Source organism: Podarcis melisellensis, assembly GCF_964234715.1.
Source record: "Podarcis melisellensis genome assembly, chromosome: 3".
Taxonomy (NCBI): domain Eukaryota; kingdom Metazoa; phylum Chordata; class Lepidosauria; order Squamata; family Lacertidae; genus Podarcis; species Podarcis melisellensis.
The window spans coordinates 80,480,775-80,501,489 of NC_138530.1; the positions used below are offsets into that span (position 1 = coordinate 80,480,775).

The following is a 20,715-nucleotide window of genomic DNA, read 5'->3' on the forward strand; positions in this document are numbered from 1 at the left end:
TGCAGTTATAAAAACAAGTAAATCCATTACAGTCATAAAAGCACATAAAAATGTTCCAAATGGAACAAATTCAGCAAAAGAAGTGCACAACATAAAACAATATCTTAATGGTCTCAAAGGCCAAGATAAAGAGGAGCATCTTCCACATACAGTCTTCATAAATGACTATTAGCCCCATTGACCCTCAACAGCTTGCTGTGGAAGCTGCCACCCAGTGAATTATTATTCATCTGTGTCTTTGCTACCTGCTCAGATACTAGCACAGCATGAAAGTAAATTCTGAAGCACTGACGATTTAGTTGCTCATTTTTAGAGTGGTAGGTCCTTAATCAGATACCATTTGAGTGTGTTCATTTAGTAATGTGAAAGTTGACCCAGGAGTCACACAAACTGTTCACTCACTAAAAAAGATTGCATATACAGGAGACCTGACCAAAATGTAAGACAGTTACTAAACACATACAGAAAAGTGAAGATTAATTGGTTTGTCTGGGGAGGTTATGAATTAATCTCAAAAGGATTGCTGCTGTTACAAAAGGAATGTTATGACATAGACAGGAGAGATCAGACTACATATAACAGGAAACTACCTATAGCCAAAAACATACAGGATGTGCACATGCATGTACATGGACACAGAATCAGTGGATGAGTTTCATTTGAAAGTATTTCATTACTGTTTTTGATCTAGAATGTTGTCGTTTCATCCAATTAGATCTCCCCACCATAGAAGAACTGATGAAACCTATCAGAGCAGATTCAGATTTTACCAGGGATCCTGCAAGGTATTCATTCTAGAAAATACACAGTTTATGCCAATTAATGTCTTTTCTTTCTGTCTTGTTCTTTGCCCCCTCCCCCTTCTTCAACCTCTGTCCAAAGGATTTGGGAGTTCGGCTTAGCTTGCGGTTTGTGCTTTGCAGTTGAGACAGATCAGTCCTTAAAACCTAATCCTGAGATTAAGTCCCCTACTGCCAGTGCTCACTTAATACAGTTATTGGCTTAACTTTGAAGTTGGCATGCTGTTGTGCACCTGAAATAGATTCTAATGGTCCAGTCCTGCAGAATGCTAAACTAAGAACAGGTGCTGTGACTGGGCACAGTTTCCAGCATAAGTGAACAGCTCTTCTCTTTGCACCAGCTGTAGGAGCCAACCCTAGTCTTTTGTAACATAGAAAGCTGTTTTATGTTAAGTCAGGCCATTGGTCCATCTACCTCAGTATTGTCTACATTCATTGGCTGTGTCTGTCAAGGGTTTCAGGCAGGGTCATTCCCAACCCTACCTGCAAATGCTGTTAAAGAAAACTGGGAATATCAAGCTGTGTCTTTTCCACTCATCCTCATATAAGGGGCTGCTTTTTAGCTCCTGCAGCACCCACGGTTTCTTCCATGACTGCTTAAAGCCCGTCCTACAGGATCAGGCCATATGTCTTAATGTATCCCATTAACAGGCATGTAACGTTAATGTGTAAACTAAAACCTAATGCATATAATCTTTGGATTGTGCTTTCTTCACTCTTTTTCTGTAGCCCTGTGAAAGCAACACACAGCGGCACTGATGAATTAATGAGCCATTTAATACTGGAAGAGCAGCAGAATGATACTGCTCAGGAAAAGCAAAACATTAGCTGTTCATTGGAGCAGCATAGTGGACAAGAGAATGTTTTTGTTCAAGTTGTTGCAAAGGAAGATAGTGAACTGATTCCTCATCAAAGGACTGGCAAGGACAAACAGATTGATAAATTTAAGCATGATGTGTCGAGGCAAAATAGTCTCCCAGGTTCTTCAGTATTGCATCAAGACAAAAAGACTAACCAGGTAAACGGCATCTCAGTATCTTAAAGAGATTTATGCAAGTATAAAGATAAGCTATGCACATATCATGTTGTTTGTTTGTTTGTTTGTTTAATAAGCAGATTGTACATAATATTCACTAGTTAGGCCCTTGGGTGCTCCAAGGATTAATTGATTGATTATTTCTTCCTTAATATTTTTATCTCACTTACCTTCACCAAGCACCAAAGATGGTTAACTAAATTAGCCTCCCTAGAAAGAAGTCCAAGACACTGGGCTCAGCCAATAAAGATCTCTGTTGTTGAATCCCTACTATTGTTCCCCATTGTTTTCCTCTAACCCAGGGGTAGGTAACTTAAGGCCTGTGGGCCGGATGCAGCCCAGTCACCTTCTCAATCCGGCCCACGGATGGTCCGGGAATCAGTGTGTTTTTACATGAGTAGAATGTGTGCTTTTATTTAAAAAGCATCTCTGGGTTATTTGTGGGGCATAGGAATTCGTTCATTATTTTTTTTCAAAATATAGTCCGGCCCACCACATGGTCTGAGGGACAGTGGACCTGTCCACGGCTGAAAAAGGTTGCTGACCCCTGCTCTAACTTTTTCGCTGTTGCAGTTTCCTTCTTGACCTCTTCCTGCCTCACCTGTCTTGACACTCTTGGCTAATCTTCTCTGATTATGCAGCTTTGAAGACAGAAGGTGCCTTGTCTTCTGTGTCTGAAGCAGCTGAGGGCTAGGCAGCTGAATATCAAAGAAGTCTTAGTAGGCCTTTATAATATTATCAACAATTGTGAACAATTCCTGTTAAATTCCTTCTTTCCATCCCACTCTTACCCATGTTTACTCGGGTAAGCGAGATCAATTTCAGTGGGACTTACTTCCAGGCAAATTGTTTTAAGAATGCAGCCTTCACCTCTCTGTTTGCCCATCAGTAGCGGTGAGGCAGAGCCACTCTTCTGACAGCTGTGTCGCTGCACTACCTGGATAGAGCAGGGCAATGGAAGGTCAAGGCTGCTTAGGTGCACCAGCAGTAGTGCTGGATTGGCCAACAGAGCTCTGACCCCAGCCCCATCCAGGTAAGCTGCAGTGATGGCAGTGCCAGGAAGGCTGCTTCTCCCTGCCACAGAAGCTGGTACCTCTGCATGGGCACACAAATTTGTTTCCTGGTTATTCTCATTTTCCAGACTTTAGGAGCTAAGAGGAAATTTTCCACATGAGCTGAATAGCACAACACATTGAAATGTAATCTGGTATATATCATTGGTGTGGAACCTCTATTCCCTCGAGTCTCATTAGACCTGCCAGCCTCAGAGGTTTGCTCACCAGGTTGTTTTGGGCACACTATGCCCTACTTTGCCTGGCCTGATGACCAGGGAAAGTTCTAACTAGCTAACAGGAAGTGTTCTCCCAATTCTTCCTTTGCATTCTGGCTTGAATTCAAGCAGATTCTTTCCTTTGAAGTTGTGTCACCTGATGCCTGGTGATTGACAGGTGAGAACTCTGTATAAAACTTGTTGTGTTAACCTCATTGTAAACACTTTATTTTACATCCAAAGCCAAGCTGGTTGATTTAATAATATATAATGTTGTCTCCAGACTCGTCTGTCCAACACTTGGACTAAAGAAGGTCTAAATTCGGTGATGAACAAACAAGTAACATTCAGAAATACCAAAAATACAGCTGCTGTACATAGAAAGAAATCTCTAAGTGGACCCCATAGCTCTGTTAGGAGTTCTGGATATGGAAGATCCAGTTCTCCATTAAAGCACTTTTCCACAATTAATGAGAAGAAGACATTAAAGGAAAACATCAAAAAGCCAGTTTTAAAAACAAAATCTCCTCCCAGACAAAAAGGTAATGGATTTTTAGTGTGTCTTTAATGCAGATGTGTTTGGTTTAATGTAGGGAAAATGTCAAGTGTAGGATTCCTCAAGGTTAAATATTACTGCATACTGCTTCTTGCAAGATGATAATACTGTTTAAAAACGTGGAACTTTTAGATACATTCAAATATACGTTTTAACCTAAATGTTTTTGTTGGTAGATTTACCAGTGCTCAACATAGCAATGTGATTTGCCCAAGGCATTTCAACTTCTTTAAAGCAAGGTGTAGTTAGTTAACTGCACTTCCAGTTTGTCAACTATATTCAGCAAACTGTTTGAGACTGCAGAGTATCTTTGACCTCGAGTTCCCGAGGCAAAGCCACTGTGGCCTGAGACTATTTGTAGGGCAGCAGAAAAAGGAGTCCCAAAGGGAAAAGATCATCCTGTGCATGCGCGTTTCCCTCAGCTTCTCATTACAAAGAGCTCCTGTGCATCTTCTCTAAACTGCTTTTTGAAGATGGGATAGATTATCAAGTTTGATGATTCAGGGAAGCAAGTCAGAATTCAAAACAAAAAATTGAGGATCTATTTGTTAGTGTCCTTCGGTTTGGTGAACATGGTTCTCTGTTTAGGATACTCTGAAAAATAAAGAACTCTCCCCTAATTGGTTTACAATCCAAATCTAGATGAGGAGGAGGATTTGTATAGGATTTGGCTGCACAACATTAAGTGAAAGAAATTGTGCAAAGGATGTGTTTTAGAGAAGGATTTGATGTTATACCCACCATGTCAGTGTCCTGGGAAAGAATTCTAGATATAAAAAGTAGCAGTGGGATTTGTTTAGAACAGGAGACCTTTGAGTAGGTAAGGTTGCTAAAGCAGGAAGGAAATATTTTAGATGGTGATATGTTTACAATATAAAAGCACAAAAATAAGGTGAGGGGGTGAAGTTGTAAAATGACTTGTCAGACACAAGTGCCTTGTTTTAACATGCATGTTCCCTACAGGTTTGATCCTTGTTTAAAGTGGATCTCCCCCCCCCCCCCGAGAATTGTAAGACAAGATTATATGTCATTTTAAATACTTAGGGGGTAATGGGATATATAAAGAAGAATAGTGAACTGTGGAAAGTGGTTTGGAAGTATGGCAGCAGTATTTGGTTCTGTAATTTTAAAGCAAGAAGACAACAGCAGTGGGCAACATTTAATGTCATATGAGTGCCCTCCACCTCCTCTGGAAGTTCCCCCAACACAGCCGAGAGGAGGAAAGGAAGGGGATGTTATTTTATGGAAGCAGAAGTCTATTCTACTAGTGAACAGGCACCGTGGAATTTCGCCCAGTAGTAGTGGTATTAGCTTTTCCTCTTGTACATTGCATGATCTGCTCAAAGAAATATTATGTCTCCATATAAATAGCTAGGGCTATTAAGATTACAGCACCCACTATATTTTTTTTCTCATCAAAGAAACATTTTCTGGAACTATGACAATACAGACAGCAAACAATCCAGTTTCTACAAAGAGAAATTACTGTGCTACACCTGGACAATCATCTGCAAGCAGTCTTCAACAGCCAACTAAAGAAAGTGACTCTTGCCTACAGACACACAATGTAAGTCATTGCTCCTAAATTGATTTTTTTAAGGGGACTTGCAAGGGAATAACAGTATTGCAGCAGATATAAACTTTTTGTAGAGTCCTAGGAATCCCTGCTGTCCTGGAGTGTCTCAGTATCACCCAGGTTGTCTACCCTCACAAATGTGAGAAGAGAATACATATGTAATTTGATGCACTCTATCTGTTCTGATCTGTGGCCTGATTTACACTGCACTTATAATGTAACTCCAAATCATTGCACAAAAAGTGTGTGCAGCATTAGAGATCCCGTTCGGGTTACAAAAGTGTGTTGCCTTCTCTTTGAATTTAATAGAGTAAATGTCCACTGGAGGCAGGACAGCTGTCATTAAAAATTGCATAGGGTTGGATGCAGAGGTCCATAAATGAGAGTGTAGGAAGAGGCAACTTCTACCCCTGCTCATTCATGTAAGCCTTCACTGAATCATAGCCTCTTCTGTAAGCATAAGGCAGGCATAGGCAAACTCAGCCCTCCAGATGTTTGGGGACTACAACTCCCATCATCCCTAGCTAACAGGACCAGGGGTCAGGGATGATGGGAATTGTAGTCCTAAAAACATCTGGAGGGCCAAGTTTACCTACACCTGGCATAAGGAGACCTTTTGATTTTCCATTTGTGGAAATACTAAATTAGACCCAAACCATAGTAAATGATATTTATTTCACTTCATCTCCAATGGTTCTCCATCTATTAATTTGATAACATCCATATCTATGCCACAGTACAGGGTGCTCCCAAACAACTGACTGCATTTTTAATGCATGAAGTTTTTTCTGCAGTGCCAAAGCTACCTCACACTCGAAGATGACCTTGAAGCTGACATCTTGTTTCATGGAAAACTTACTTGCATTGTTGTTTTTCCCCTCTCTCAATTTAAAATGCTAAATGGTTCTCATAAAATTCAGTCTTTGAAAATTTTGAAACTTGCAATTTGTACTACAGAAGTGAAAGAAAATGATCCATAAATCTTGGTTGTGTGATGAGCTGTCAGAATAGTATACTTTTCCCCCACAGCAGGTTGCCTCATATTCTCCATCCCAAAATAGTGGGAGGGAGCTTTATTTACTGCAAAGAGTTCAGGAAGCAGAGGAAAAATTGGCCGAAGCCCATGATTTGATTCAGACTCTAAAAGCTGCATCTTTGCAAAAGGAGAAGGAAATGGAGACTAAGATCCTAGAAATGAAAATGCAACAAGATAAAGACCTTTTTCAGCTAAACCAAGAAAATTACATTCTTCAAACACAGGTACTGTACCTAGTTATATCCTTTCCCTGTTCAATTTTTTTTAAAAAAACCACTTTTAATGCAGTTCACTAAAAACAGCATTTACTATATATTTCATTTTAGTTCTGATAAAATCAAATTGGGAATCATGGCAAGCCATGGATAAAATGTTGTCTCTCATAGCTAGCTAAAACACCTTGCAGGAAGTGACCTTTTGCGTTTAGAAGGCTATTTCAGCTGGTAGCCAAGCAAGCTTCTCCCCACCCCATTAATATGTTTTGCTATATTGCAAGGAGACAGGCATAAGATACAAATAAGAGAGCAGTCTGTTAAATGTACAGGAATCTGTTAATAAGGGCTTTTTCTTCCTAGTGATTTTATGAAGTATACGTTATTCATAGTTCATGTTTTCTCAGCTTAATAACAGAGAAGACCCGAACAAAGGAACAAAGTTGTCAAATGCTTTGAAAAGAATTCCTGATGATGGAGAAATGCTGAAAGAAATCCAAAAAGAAGTCCAAAATCAGGAGACTCTCCTTCAAGGGTATCAACAGGTAGATATACTTAATACTGTGGCTTCACTGAGTAAAACTTACAAAGTATTTACACAGTCAGTTTTTAAAGCTGTATCCAGGTTAAGAACTATGGTGCATTGTATTAAAATAAAAGGAGAGGTGGGGAGCTTGATAGTGAATTGACCAGATTGTTGAAGGTCAAAGGCAATGGCCCTCACACCATTTATTATTGAGGGGAAGTGCGTGGAACAGGTCTCAGTGTTTCGATTTCTGGGAATGGAGTTGAGAGATGACCTAACTTGGGGAGAAAACAACAAAGACCTGATGAAGAGAGCACAGCAGAGGTTATATTTTCTGAGAATCCTCCAGAAAAACAATCTCTCAAAGGACCTGTTGATGGCATTTTACCATTGTACTGTGGAGAGTGTATTAACTTATGGTCTCTGTGTGTGGTTTGGGAGCTGCACGGCCAGGGAAAAACAATGCTGTCCAGGGTTGTAAAGACTGCAGAGAGAATAATTGGGTGCAGTCTTCCCACCTTAGATCAAATCTATGCTGTCAGGTGCCATAAGAAAGCTGCAGAGATAGCGCAGGATAGTACACACCCTGGAAATTATCTCTTTCAGCTTCTGCCTTCTGGAAGAAGGTATAGGATTATAAAGACCAGGACTAGCCGCCTGAGAAACAGTTTCTACGCAAATGCAATTCTGGTTCTAAACGTAGCATAAGGAGTCTCTTTAGTATATTGTATTTTAAAATGGGGTTTCAGAGTTTTTAGGGGTTTTTGAATATTTTATGTAGATTTCCAATTTCATTGTTCTGTATGGGACAATGACAATAAAGATATCGTATATGAAAAGACATTGGTATCTGAAATTGGTAGATAAAAGACTGATAATTGCTGGGACATGCATGAAAATGTTAGTCCATTCATAAGCAAGGGACAATGTGCATTGATTAGTTCAATGAGGTACTTATTTATATGGAGACGGAAGAAAAGGCTACCCTTCTGGAATTTGTAAAGAGTAATTTCTAAGAAGTGTCTTTCACATGAATACATAATAACTAAGTGAATTAATCCTTGATATTTCAATGAAGGAAAATGAAAGATTGTATAAGCAAGTGAAAGAGCTGCAGCTAAATAACAAGAAAAACGAAGAAAACATGTTTAAAGAGAACCAGCGTTTGATGGCTGAGTTGGTGTCTTTACGGTGAGTTTATTTGAGGATCTAATGAAAAATGTAGATGACTTTAAGCAGGTCTCCATTGCCACTACTAGCTGTGCCTATTTTTTCCTTCTGTCACCAAGTTGCATGGCCCCCTGTGCCCTGGCTCTGTGCAACTCCCTGCAGATACATGCTGCGTGCAGATTACCTTTTCACATCAACCCCCAATGCATCATCGCAGTCAACAATACAATGCCCATCCAAGCAACTCACTATCACATAAAGAGAGAATACCCATGCAGCAGGGAAGGAAGGGGGAAGGGGAGGCAGAAGACACAATAAATCGCAAGAGAAAGGGAGAGAGAAAGTCTCAAGCGGCCTATCCCAAAGCTCACCTGGGGTACTTTAACATTCACCCACCCTTACGTCTTACCTATAGGTGCTGACTCCCACTAGATTTGCAGCCTCTCACTCTGACAGTACTAGTTAAAATAAACATTCACCAATATTTCTCACCAGAGAGAGTAAAACAGTATTCCAACAATCAGCACCAAACTATACCTTGACATGACATGTGAATCAGGCCAGCATGAGTTAACAAGGACTGGATATTTTAAAAATTACTCTGATTTAATTGCAGGAATAGTGTTTAGATAGAATTACTTCAACAAACCATGAGCTGTATAAAATTAATAATCCTCTCTTTTTTCAAAATTAAACTAGAGAACAACAGGATAAAAATAACCTTTTATCATGTGGAGTGCAGAATGCTGAATCAGCTGGGAATCAGAGTTTCACTGACCTGATTTTAGAACTTCGGGCTGCCAAGGCAAGTACTTATGCTTTTTCTTTAGACTAGTTTGCTGAAATAGTCATCACTTAAAACATTATACATTTTGCCAACAAGTTGCTATTACTATTATTTATTTTTATTTCAAATAATGAAACAAATGGGCCATTTACGATAAATTGCTGTGGCCAAGCTGCATGGAGACCTCTAAACAAGACACTATAATTTGCATTACATTGACTCTGCTGGCACAAGGGGAAATAGCAAATCTGCTCCCCTCTGCTGTCTCTGTTTTCCCATGCTGTGGCCCCAGTACAGCAGATCTATGCCTGGAAATCTCTCACTTTATCCAGGCATCTGTGATGATGATCAGTTCAGTTCACTTCAATGGTTACAAGAGGTGTTATCCTCATGGCATGTTTTCTGTATCTCTCTCTTGTTTTCCTGGGGTGGTGGGGAATGAAGACTGTCGAAAGCAATTTGCTCGAAGAGAGAAAGCGTCTAAAGCAAGACAAGCAAGCCCTTGAAGTAGATTTGGTGCAAGTGAAGAAGGAACGAGACTTAGCAAGAGCCCAAATCACTTCCACTTCAGGTAAAGCACTGCTTTTGAACAGGTTAATCCTCCGTTTAATAGTAAGATCTTTTACTTCACTGAATATAAAATCTGTGTTTCCATTAATACTGTATTAAGCTTTTGTGATACTGTGTCTTGCATTAACACACCAGGGAAGAGTGAGGTAATCAAGAGAGATGGAGGGACAGTAGCTGGATTATATGTACACTGGCAGCTACCCCTCCAGAAACACGTGAGCAGGGTACTGCACAACACTTGCTTCTGTGAGTTGTCTACCAGGGGGTGGGCCTGTGATGGAAATCTCACAAACGAAACAATTTATCATTATACAAGCATAGGAAGCTGCCTAATGCAAGGTCCTCTTCAAAGTGTCAGGTCTTCTCCATCACCCTGATCTTGCTCCTTTCTGGAGATGCTAGATATTGAACCTAGGATCCTTTGCATGCAAAGGAAACTGCTCTCATATGAATTGGGGACAGGCATCAAGAGCAGTTCCGAGAGAGAAAGTATGCATCAAAGACTGGGGGCAGTGGGAGAAATTTTCCTAAATTCCTTTTGATGGCAACGTGGGATGGAATTATGGGGGGGGGGTGTTGGTACCAGGCCACTGGTTCTTTGCATATCAGTAGTAGTCTGGTCTTCCTATGTGTGTTATTAGGATGGAAAGGAAGGAATAGCAGCTCTCAAAAAAGCTCTCACCACAAATCGTCAGACTTTAAAACAATGATTTATAGCTGTTCTTTACAAATGTCGTTTTCACCACAAAGAGGAAATCTAAATAACTTACGGCTTTTGTAGAAAGCCTTAATATATTTAAAATTAATTTGCCTCTATTCTCCCCCCCCCCCATGCCCAAGATAAGCTTAGTCCTGAGTCAGATATGCTTTGTCACACATTTTTAATTGGAACATTTTCTAGCTGAAAAATCATATGAGATGAAGATTGTAGAAGAATCATACAAAGACGAAATTGGTCGCCTGCAGAAAAGACTCCAGTGGTATGCAGAAAATCAGGAACTCTTGGATAGAGATGCAGCTCGCCTTCGAGGAGCTAAAGAAGAAATTGATAAACTGCAGCATGAGGTGATTGCATTGTCAGACTTCCCTCCAGTACCATTCAAGGCAGTAGCAAGGCAAAGGCCGTCTGAGACCAGCCAGCAAAATCTTACATTTTCACATAGAGATAAGAGAAAAGGCTAGGGTACCATGCAGCCTGAACTTCAGGAATTTTACTTTGGGAATTGTTGCTGCAATTCCCTTTTGGCCAGAGCTGAGTAGTCACACTTGGGCTGAATCCCATCTAATGTCCTTCAGGTTTCCAGCTGTCAGGGGCTCAAGCAGTTCTGCTTCCACATTTATGATTATGAATTTATCTGTCATAAAGTTCCCAAAGGCATGACTTTCAGTCACAGGCTGCCAAACAAGCTTCCCCATCTCAGCCTACGGTCTCCCTCTCTTTGGTTTCACGGTAGGTCAGGGTTTGTCTGAATCTAGGCTGTAATTCAGTTTCCACTCCAGAATATGTAGTTAAAACATTCTGTGCATGAGGTTTGGCACTAACTAAACTGGGATAAAACGACCCATTCATTTACCATGCTGGTACTGATTTTCCCCTGCTGCTTAAATTACAAGTTTTGTAAATAAGATTGAGGGGATCGTTTTCTATGCACCGTGGTTACCAATTTCTGTGTTTATCGTTCTTGTTCGTACACATGCAAGTATTTAACGGTTTTAAAGAAGAGGTCGTGCTAATGATAAAATGAATGGATTGCTTACATCACTCTTCTGTGTGCCTTTCTGTGTACTGTGTAGGTGGATCAGCTTAGAAGTGAAGCTGGGAATCGGTCTGCACAACAAAAGAAACGGTTGAAGGACAGAGCGGCAGATGCCAAACGAATACAAGACCTTGAGCGACAGGCACGTAGTACAACAATTCCCCTTAACAGTCAAGGGAGCAAGGGAGGAAGGATAGTCTCCGCTGGAAATTTGGTGTGGCGAGCCATACTCTGGCCTCTATTCTTACGAATCCAGTTTCGAGGTGTATGGTAGCATCGGAGACGTGTTTAGGCACTTGTAGTGCTGATCTTAATTTGTTTAGATTGTACCAGTTATAATGGTGCACAACTAGAAAAGGGTGATTTCGGTGTGACATCTGTCACCCCACCGATCACCAGAGTTGATTCGGCTGCTCAAATTAGGTAAATGGGAGTGCTGTAGGACACAGATGGGGACACTGTGGCCTTTCAGAGTGGACTCCGGCTGCCTTTGCTTGGCCTTGGCCAGCATGACTAGTGGTCAAGAATGGAGTCGTTGTCCCAGCAACATCTGGAGGGCTACCGCTTTCCCCATTTATGCTTTAAGAGAGAAGAATAATGGCAAATCGTCAGCACAACGAAACGTTGCTTCCCATATATCTTAACTATATATTGCAATGTTTCAAATAGCATTGTAGCCAAAGGGTAGGGCACCAAAATCCAGGTAGTTGAGGAACATTAAGTGTCAGAGAAGAAACTGCAATCCAGGCTTCAGATATGGGATAAGTAATATGTAATGAAGTTTTTGCTACATGTGTTTATGAAAAAAAGATTTTTTTAAATTATATGGTCTATTCATAGCTATTGATGTCAGAAATAATTTTGTGGTTTTAATAGTTGATTCATGTAATTTGGTGATGGCTTTTAAAGCTATTACTTCCTTATACTCTCATTTCCTGTATGTATATGTTTATGGCATATGGGAAAGAATCATACAACTAGTTTCAGATCCTCAAGGGAACTTTGGGTGTTATCATCCTAGGATCATACACAGTAACAGGCAGTGATTCTCCAGGGTCTCTGCCAAGGGTCTATTTCCTCACCTGCTACCTACCGTATTTTTTGTCCCATAGGACACTCCGTCCCATAGGACGCACCTAGTTTTTTTTGGGGGGGGGGATAAAGGAAATTTTTTTCCCTTTATTTCCCCCAAAAAACCAGGTCGGGGAAACCGAACCAGGTCAAGGAACAGCGGGATGGCGGCGCTGTGGGGAGCTTGTGGGGCTGGCCAATGTCTGTCCCGTGGGCAGAGCGCTCTGCTTCAGGGCGCCCCTCGCGCCAGGCGGCAGGCTGCTATCGGCAGCTTGGGGAGCCCTGCGGGAACTCCCGCAGGGCTCCCCAGGCTGCAGATGTCTGCCTGGCACGCGGCTTTCAGGGCGCCCGACGCTCCGGGAAGCAGGCTGCTATCTGCAGCATAGACAGCCCTGCGGGACCTCCCGCAGGGCTGCCTAGGCTGCGGATGTGTTCCTGAAGCCTGGAGAGTGAGAGGGGTCGGTGCGCACCGACCCTCTCGCTCTTCAAGCTTTAGCGAAAGCCTGCATTCGCCCCATAGGACGCACCCAGATTTCCACTTCATTTTGGGAGCGGGAAAAGTGCGTCCTATAGGGCGAAAAATACGGTAATTTATTTTAAGTGGTAATGCCTGGGATTGATGCTGTTATCATCTGTGTGCCCAAACTCTTAGGCAGAACTTGCTTTGTGACTTTTTTTAAAATCCCAGCCATGTCTCATTAATGATAGAATTTTAAATTTGGAAGCACTATTTCTAAACATTTGCAGTGCAAAGTTACATCCATGATCTTAATTACTGGCAGTATATTCTCTGTCATTGGGAAAATGCAGCTCATGTGATTTCAGCCTAGTTAAAACACAGTAACTAATAGTTGTTGTGCTAATTTTTGAAAGGTTAAAGAAATGGAAGGGATATTGAAACGAAGGCACCCAAATTCTTTGCCGGCTTTGATATATGCCGCTGCCACGGCCACTGCTTCTGAAGGGGAAGGCAATCCATCAGCAAAAACGAATACAGTGGATTTTCTTGAGAGAAGAGTTAAGAAGCTGGAAGCCGAACTTGAGGGTAAAGATGATGAAGCGAAGAAAAGTCTCCGTGCCATGGAGCAGCAGTTTCAAAAGATAAAGGTGATTTAGACTCCACTGTGTTTTTAAGCAGCAGTATTGTTTTGGTGTGGTTGCGTAGTTTTTGTTTCTCCCGACGAGTAGCTTGAGCTGCTCCTAGGCACTCCCAAGTGTTGACTGAATCCTACAGTAATGAACCAAGAAGTGGGAATTAGATCAGTGTTTCCCAACCTTGGGCCTCCAGATGTTTTTGGCCTACAACTCCCATCATCCCTAGCTAGCAAGACCAGTGGTCAGGGATGATGGGAATTGTAGTTCAAAAACAGCTGGAGGCCCAAGGTTGGGAAACACTGAATTAGATCATAGTTACCTTTTATATATTCTTTAAAAACTCTTCGTATTCTAGCACCAGAAATTTCAAAACCTTTAATATTATAGAAGTGCTCCAATGCAGGCATATTCATGGACAATAAGTATGCTCATTCCTGTGCATTCAGCTGCATAGTCATAACAAAAGATGCTTCCATATTAGCAATGTGTGTGGAAGGCTGCTTCCATATGCAGAACTTGCTGAATTAGGGTGCTCCTTTATCTGAGCCCTTTTATCCTCTCCTTAAGCTGCACAGGGGTTTAAGTGTGAGCGAGTCACAAAACCTGCCTCTTCCCTTTACACCCATGGAAGCATCCCATGAGCAGAGCTGCATTCACAGTTAGTCTCAATACAGCCCATTGCAAAAGGACCCTGCAGATTATCTGGTCCAAACCCCTGCAATGCAGGAATATACAGCTGTTCCATCTTGGGATCGAACCTGCAACCTTAGCGTTATCAACACTATGCTCTAACCAACTGGGCTATCCCAGCTGTATGTATGATGCAAATCAAATTTACCTAAGAAGCATCACTTCATGGAGTCTTGTCTTTGCAGATTCAGTATGAGAAGAGGATTGGGGAGCTTGAGCAGCTGCTGGAATATAAGCTGCTGAACGAGCCGCAGAAGCTTCCAGACAAAGCCGCCACCCTTGCAGCTCATGAAAGAGAACTTTGTAGTGTAAATGAAGCCCACCAGATCACAGTGCAAAACCTTCAGACTGAAATAAACTCTCTCAGAAACCAGTTAGCTCAGCTAGAGCTGCAGAAGAAAGCAAAAGATGATGCGGACCTCCAGTCGCTAGAATACCAGGTGGAGCAGGCTCACTCTAAAGCGAAGCTGGTAAGACTAAATCAGGAAATGATTGCCAAAAACAGAGAGATACAGGACCTCACAAAAACTGTAGAAAGGCTTCAGAAAGAGAGGAGGATTATGCTCTCATCTGGCAAAGCAGATGCTAAAGAAAAGCCTTCAGGAATCCTGAAAAAGGATATTGTCAAACCTAGTCAGCTGAACCCCAGAAATGAAGAGTTCTTCCCCGGCACTCTCGATGAGAAAATATATCAGCCCCACGCTTTTGCCGATTGTCACATTTCAGAAGTCCTGCAGGAAAACAGCCGTCTGAAAGATGATGTAGAAAAGTTGACTCTAGAACTAAGCCAGGAAAGGATAAAAGCTCAAGCAGCCATGGCAAATTCTGAAAGTCTTGTAAGAAGGTAATTCACTTATCACTGAGCAGTTTTTAAAATGTGATGTTCAAGGTCGGTCCTTGGGCTTGGGGCAGGAGTGGGGAACCTGGCAGCATCCAGATGTTTTTGACTACAACTCATGTCTTCCACAGCCATTAATGGGGCTGATGGAGTTGGAATCCACCAGCATCTGCATGGCTACAGGTTTCCTACTCCTGCTTGTAGGTACGCTGTTCTAATAACCCCACCACCAACTCTGGGCACAGGAAAGCCACACCCTGCCATTTCTGTAAATTGTGTAAATTAAGCCAACATAGAGATTTTTTGTAGTGTATTGTGCTTCCAACATGGGAAGAGTCAATGAGTTATGCATGGCCTTGTTCACTGAACAATGGAAACCTGATCATGCTGGAAAACAGTGACTTCCTCTCCCCACCATTCCTATTTTAATTGTAATGCAGCTGCAAAAGGCTGCCATTCCACTTGGGGCAGTGGTGGCTTGGAGCAGCAGGAGGAGAAAGAATGTGTTTTAACATCTTTGTGACATGTACATTTTTATTTATGTATTCCGTCTTCATGGGAGCTCAGCCTAGCTGTAAATCTGGACGTGTAAATGTCACCCCAAATAATTTCACTGATACTCCAGTATACAAGAGGAGCTTTAAAAATCAAGCCCCCGCATAGCTATTTTCTAGGGAAAAAACCACACACACAAGCACACACCCTACATTTAATGTGCAGTTTGGTTCTAAGGCAGCTGTCCCCATCAGGGACTAAGGGCCAAGCTAGGCATGACCTTCTTCACATCTTTAACCTTGTGCTTGTATTTTCAAAATGTAGTAGGCGCAGGAGGATATGCGTTGGATTGGGGCCATGACAAGAGGAGCTTTAAACTCCTTTCTCCAACTGCATACCTGATTCTCTTTCCACTTATGCCTGTTATTTGCAATTGGATAAAATCTTCAGTTGGCACCATTTTCTCCCATGGTTAGCACTGGGTGGTGGGGATGGCATTTCCAGTTGGGACCATGGTTGGGGGACAAAGGCTTCAAGTCCCTTTCCCATGTCACAGTACCTATCCAGTTGGGAAGACCACATGCCAAATATTTGTGTTTTTAAAGGGCATGCAGACCAAGGTTAATGCCAGGTTCATTTGGGGGCAAACCCAACATTTCTTTAGCATTCTTATCCCTTGCCCTCTTTTTGTACATGAGCCAAGATATATTGTACAGGAAGGATTCTAGGCAGAAAAGGATACTGCTACAGGAACATCACAGGCATAAATGCACATACAAATCTAAAATGTGTTGTTTTTCATGAAAATGCTATGTTATTTTCTGATGTTTTCAACAAACTTCTACATACTATTTTATTTTGCAACATTAACAGGGCAAAGGAAGATTTGGAAGAATACATTACAGCACTTAAAGCATCACATCAAAAGGAGCTGGAGAAGATTCTTTGTCAGTATGCTATGGAGCATTCAACTTCCAAGGCAGCCGAGTTAAATAGCAAAATTTCAGCACAGGAGGTGAGGAAGACCAGTCGTCTGTCTCACTGCTTCAAAAAACTGCCAGCGTTTCCTGTTTCTCAGTGTTTTGTACTGTAATCTTGCCTCTGAAATATACTATGGTTATAGTTTCGTATTCATTTAAGATGAAGTTCACAATTCTCCTCCATTCCAGTGTCTTTTTGTTCCTAGTCATAGCTGATCTTACATGCTTAGTCAGAGTTAAATTCAAGTGATCTTAATACAGCTTTACTCAACAAAAGTTCAAGTTGTTAAACCAAAGCTCCACTTACCTACTTGTAATAATAGGATTCAAGAGATACTTTGTTGAAAATTTCTAATAATTGAGAATCTTTCCATAGGTCTTTATTAAACATCTTCAGCAAAAAGTTCGTGAGTTGCAAAGAGATCAAGAAGCACTTGCGGTTTCACAAAAGCGAGAGGAAATTCTTCAAAAAGAGGTAATTCAGAGTATTAGAAATCTGATTCTTTAAAATGACAGTTTGAGCAGGAACAACAATGTGGTGCCCAGACTCTACCCTCTTCCCCCTTTCTGCAATTTATGTATTGGCTTTGCTGCTTCGTTCATTGAGACTTTAAGCCAGAGTTTTCCATTGCATTTTAAATGGGAAACGGGGGTGTAGTCATGTACTGCAGACTGAGATATAAAACCAAAAATTAAAGCTAATTTTTACATGTGACTGAATGTGTGTGCACACGTGCGAGTGTGTGCGCACACACATAGATAGATAGATAGATAGATAGATAGATAGATAGATAGATAGATATACTTGGTTTTCGAACAGCCTAGTTCTCAAACGTTTTGGCTCCCGAATAGAAACCCGTAAGTGGCTGTTCCAGTTTTTGAACGTTCTTTTGGAAGCCGAACATCCAGCAGGGCTTCTGCAGCTTCCGATTGGCTGCAGGAGCTCTCTCTAGCAAAATATCCCTAATATTTATTATATAAACAAGTACACTGATTAGATTCCAGTGTGCTTACTGAATTCCTTTTGGGGAAACTCCTATCCCCAGAAATGTTTTGAGTGGGTGTAGGAGCATCTGTTGCTGCTAATGCGGTTGAGCATACACAGAAAAACAAAACAGGTAATTTCATGTTCTCAAATTTTAGATGGCAAAACTGTTAGAAGAACTTGGAGAGGCTAGAGAGAGCCAAACCCCAGAGATGAAACGATTTGTGTGTCTAGAAAGGAAGATCAAACACTTGGAGGCCAGATATGAACAAAGAGAACAAGAACTTCAGCAGGTAAATAAAACAGGGAATTCTTCTCTTTAAAATGTCAATGTTTCAAATGTTTGAGTGCAAATGCCCTTCAAAATACTTAATGTAACAAGTACTTAAATTATGGAATCTCAAGCCACATCTAAAGTCTGATAGACCTGCAACCTGATTTAGTCAGTATTTAGATGTTGATTTGTAGAGCCCCTTCCAAAGAATTTTTAAAACAAGTATAAATGAAAGGTTTTCTAAATGCTCTGATAATGAAACAGTCAGGTTTAGAAATTATGCTGCCATCTCTCATCAGTGAACTTGCTTACTACCCAGGTAATACAGCAAACACAGCATATTGCAGAAGTTGAACAAATCCAGGAAACTGAGAAATGGCGGAAGCTGGCACTGTTGAAGAACCAAGAGCTTGAGAAATTTCGTATTGAACTGGATTCGATTTTGGACGTTCTACAGCAGCTGCAGAAACAGGGTGTTATCATTCCACCAGGTGGCCCAAGCATGCCGGAAAATGACTGGAAGACTAGAAAGCTCCTCATTTAATCAGTGAAACAGCTTCAATAGAGAGAGAAGATGAAACCTTGCCAAAAAAGGTGATTAGTTTTTAACTTTATAGTTGTGTATACATTTATCCTGATCCTTGCTGACTTGTTTTTATTCTGCATATTAAATAATACTACTTGCAAATTTGACGTGCTGAACTTTTTTTCCCCTTCACAAAAAAAAAATCTCCTCACTTTATTGGATGCGTTAGAAGATTTGTCTACCAAAGTAAACTATGCTCCTCTTCCTACTCCTTGGGTTATAAGACCAGACCAAAAGCAATTGATGACCAAGCAGCAATATCCATAAGCAGTGTATGATGTCAGCTTTCCTTTGGGGTGCCAGCAAACTTCCATTTTCATTTCTCCTCCTAAACCTGTATAAAGAAAGGAGCTTCTTTCCACTCTGGAAGAAACTACTTCAGCAAAGCTTTAAAGTATAGATTTCTATCTCTTGAAAAGGTATGAATAAAGGCTCTTGAAAGGTAAGGTGTAAATATAATTATATATCTCTGCTAAAAAAAACCCCAGGTAATACAAATTTACAGGTACTTTTCTAAGAATCAAATTAGGGAAATGCACATCATTCCAAATGATATTTTATGTTTTATTGCTGCACCTGCCCTGCTAGTGCAGTCTATATATAATTTTATAAAGTATTTATAAAATGAATGCTCTAATACCACATAAATTGTGACTGTAGCATTGACAAGGTGACATAGGTGCATCAATAAAATGGCAGCAGATTTCAGTCTCTTACAGCTGTTGCAACATGACAAAATAAAGGCATACAGGTGGTTTTTAGGCATTAGAGGCAACTGTTAAACCGTTATCAGGTTAACAGCTTTTTAATTCCTTGGAAGGGACAGAATGAACATTTGCAAATGGCATCCATTCTCATCCTTTTCCATGTCAGTTAATGCTGGAAAAATGCTAGTTTAGATATCCTAGGATGGAAAGATTTCATTGGCAAGGCCGCCAATCATAATTGGTGATCTTGAGCAAAAACAGGACCGTTGGCCATTAAGGCCACTTTCAGACATCAAAGCCAGCTAAAAATTAGTCAGCTACATGAAAAGCACTGGGCCTCAAGTCAGTGTGAAAGTCGCACCATCTGCCCTAGAGTCTGTTTCCTCTGAAACAAAGGGGCTGATTTGCTTCTACTCTGCTTTGAAATTCCCCAAAGTGAGAACACTAATGGTATCCTTTCCCATAAATGATGTGCCACTCTATTTGGCCATGGAAATACTATCCACTCTAGTATTGATACAGTGACACCAAAATGCTACAATATTTAGTCATGTAAATTACTAATTTATATGCACCAGCACCAGACCATTTAATGATACTCCTGAGGCCTGATCCATCACAATTAGCAATGCCTAAGCTTTTCACTATCCATAGACTGGTGGAGCCCTAACTTTGCAAGGGATCAAATAGCATGCACCGTTTAAAAAGGCCTTTGTGATATCAGTATGGTGCCACATTACATCACATGATCTCCAACTTCCCTAGAGATTAAATGAGGTCATAGAAAGTGAGGGAAGGGGGCAGAGCAAGGCATCTCACAAAGGTGCAACTACTTTAACCTCCAGATGAGGTCCATGTTTTAAAAAAAAACTGTGTCCCTACACAGTTTAGATACCTGTTCTCCCACCTTCCATTTTTTAAAAAGGAAATAACACCTAGCAAAGTAATAAAATCATTTCTGGCTATAAACCTGCCATTACAAACATGGTGTTGTGTTCAAGCTTCTTGTTCTTTTAATACAAAGGTTAAAGGGTAAAGGACCCCTGAACAGTTAAGTCCAGTCAAAGGTGACTCTGGGGTTGTGGCACTTATCTCACTTTCAGGCCGAGAAAGCCGGTGTTTGTCCACAGACAGCTTTCTGGGTCATGCAGCCAGCATGACTAAACCGCGTCTGGCACAACGGAACACCATGAAGGAAACCAGACCACCCGGAAACGCCATTTACCTTCCCGCCACAGCGGTACTTATTTATCTACTTGCACTCGCATGCTTTCGAACTGCTAGGTTGGCAGGAGCTGGGACAGGACAACGGGAGCTCACCCTATTGTGGGGATTCGAACCACTGACCTTCCAAATGGCAAGCCCAAGAGGCTCAGTGGTTTAGACCACAGCGCCACCTGCTCCCTTATGCAACTACTACTCTCTACTACAACTCCTTTAGTAGCAGATATATATGTATCCTCCTTGGACTCATTCAGACTTAACACTAGAAGCAAGCTTTTGAGATGTAGAAAGCTGCTCATTGAGTGAAGGATGTTCAAAACAAAAATGGGCAAATTTGAATTTCAAATTATTTAAACAAACCAATAGGAGCATTTAAGGAGATACTATGTTAATTTGCTTTGCTGGAACAATTATGTTATATAAATCCTCAGAAAATGCAGTAACAAACAAGCAAACAAAAAACCACAGGAAAGG

General features: G+C 41.1%; 1 protein-coding gene across 1 annotated transcript in view; it reads left to right on the forward strand.

The window, feature by feature from the left end:
* The window catches only part of CEP162 (centrosomal protein 162), a 35,161-nt gene extending 16,749 nt beyond the window's left edge, over positions 1-18,412 (forward strand). The window contains exons 12-28 of the mRNA XM_081905620.1: positions 716-785; positions 1,530-1,818; positions 3,390-3,648; positions 5,084-5,229; positions 6,271-6,498; positions 6,894-7,031; positions 8,091-8,203; positions 8,882-8,987; positions 9,414-9,540; positions 10,441-10,604; positions 11,334-11,445; positions 13,248-13,474; positions 14,338-14,996; positions 16,359-16,500; positions 16,842-16,940; positions 17,609-17,743; positions 18,044-18,412. Coding sequence (XP_081761746.1) covers positions 716-785; positions 1,530-1,818; positions 3,390-3,648; positions 5,084-5,229; positions 6,271-6,498; positions 6,894-7,031; positions 8,091-8,203; positions 8,882-8,987; positions 9,414-9,540; positions 10,441-10,604; positions 11,334-11,445; positions 13,248-13,474; positions 14,338-14,996; positions 16,359-16,500; positions 16,842-16,940; positions 17,609-17,743; positions 18,044-18,268 — 3,239 coding nt within the window. The 3' untranslated portion in view covers positions 18,269-18,412. The remainder of the gene's footprint in view (positions 1-715; positions 786-1,529; positions 1,819-3,389; positions 3,649-5,083; positions 5,230-6,270; positions 6,499-6,893; positions 7,032-8,090; positions 8,204-8,881; positions 8,988-9,413; positions 9,541-10,440; positions 10,605-11,333; positions 11,446-13,247; positions 13,475-14,337; positions 14,997-16,358; positions 16,501-16,841; positions 16,941-17,608; positions 17,744-18,043) is intronic.
* The last annotated feature ends 2,303 nt before the right edge of the window (positions 18,413-20,715 follow it).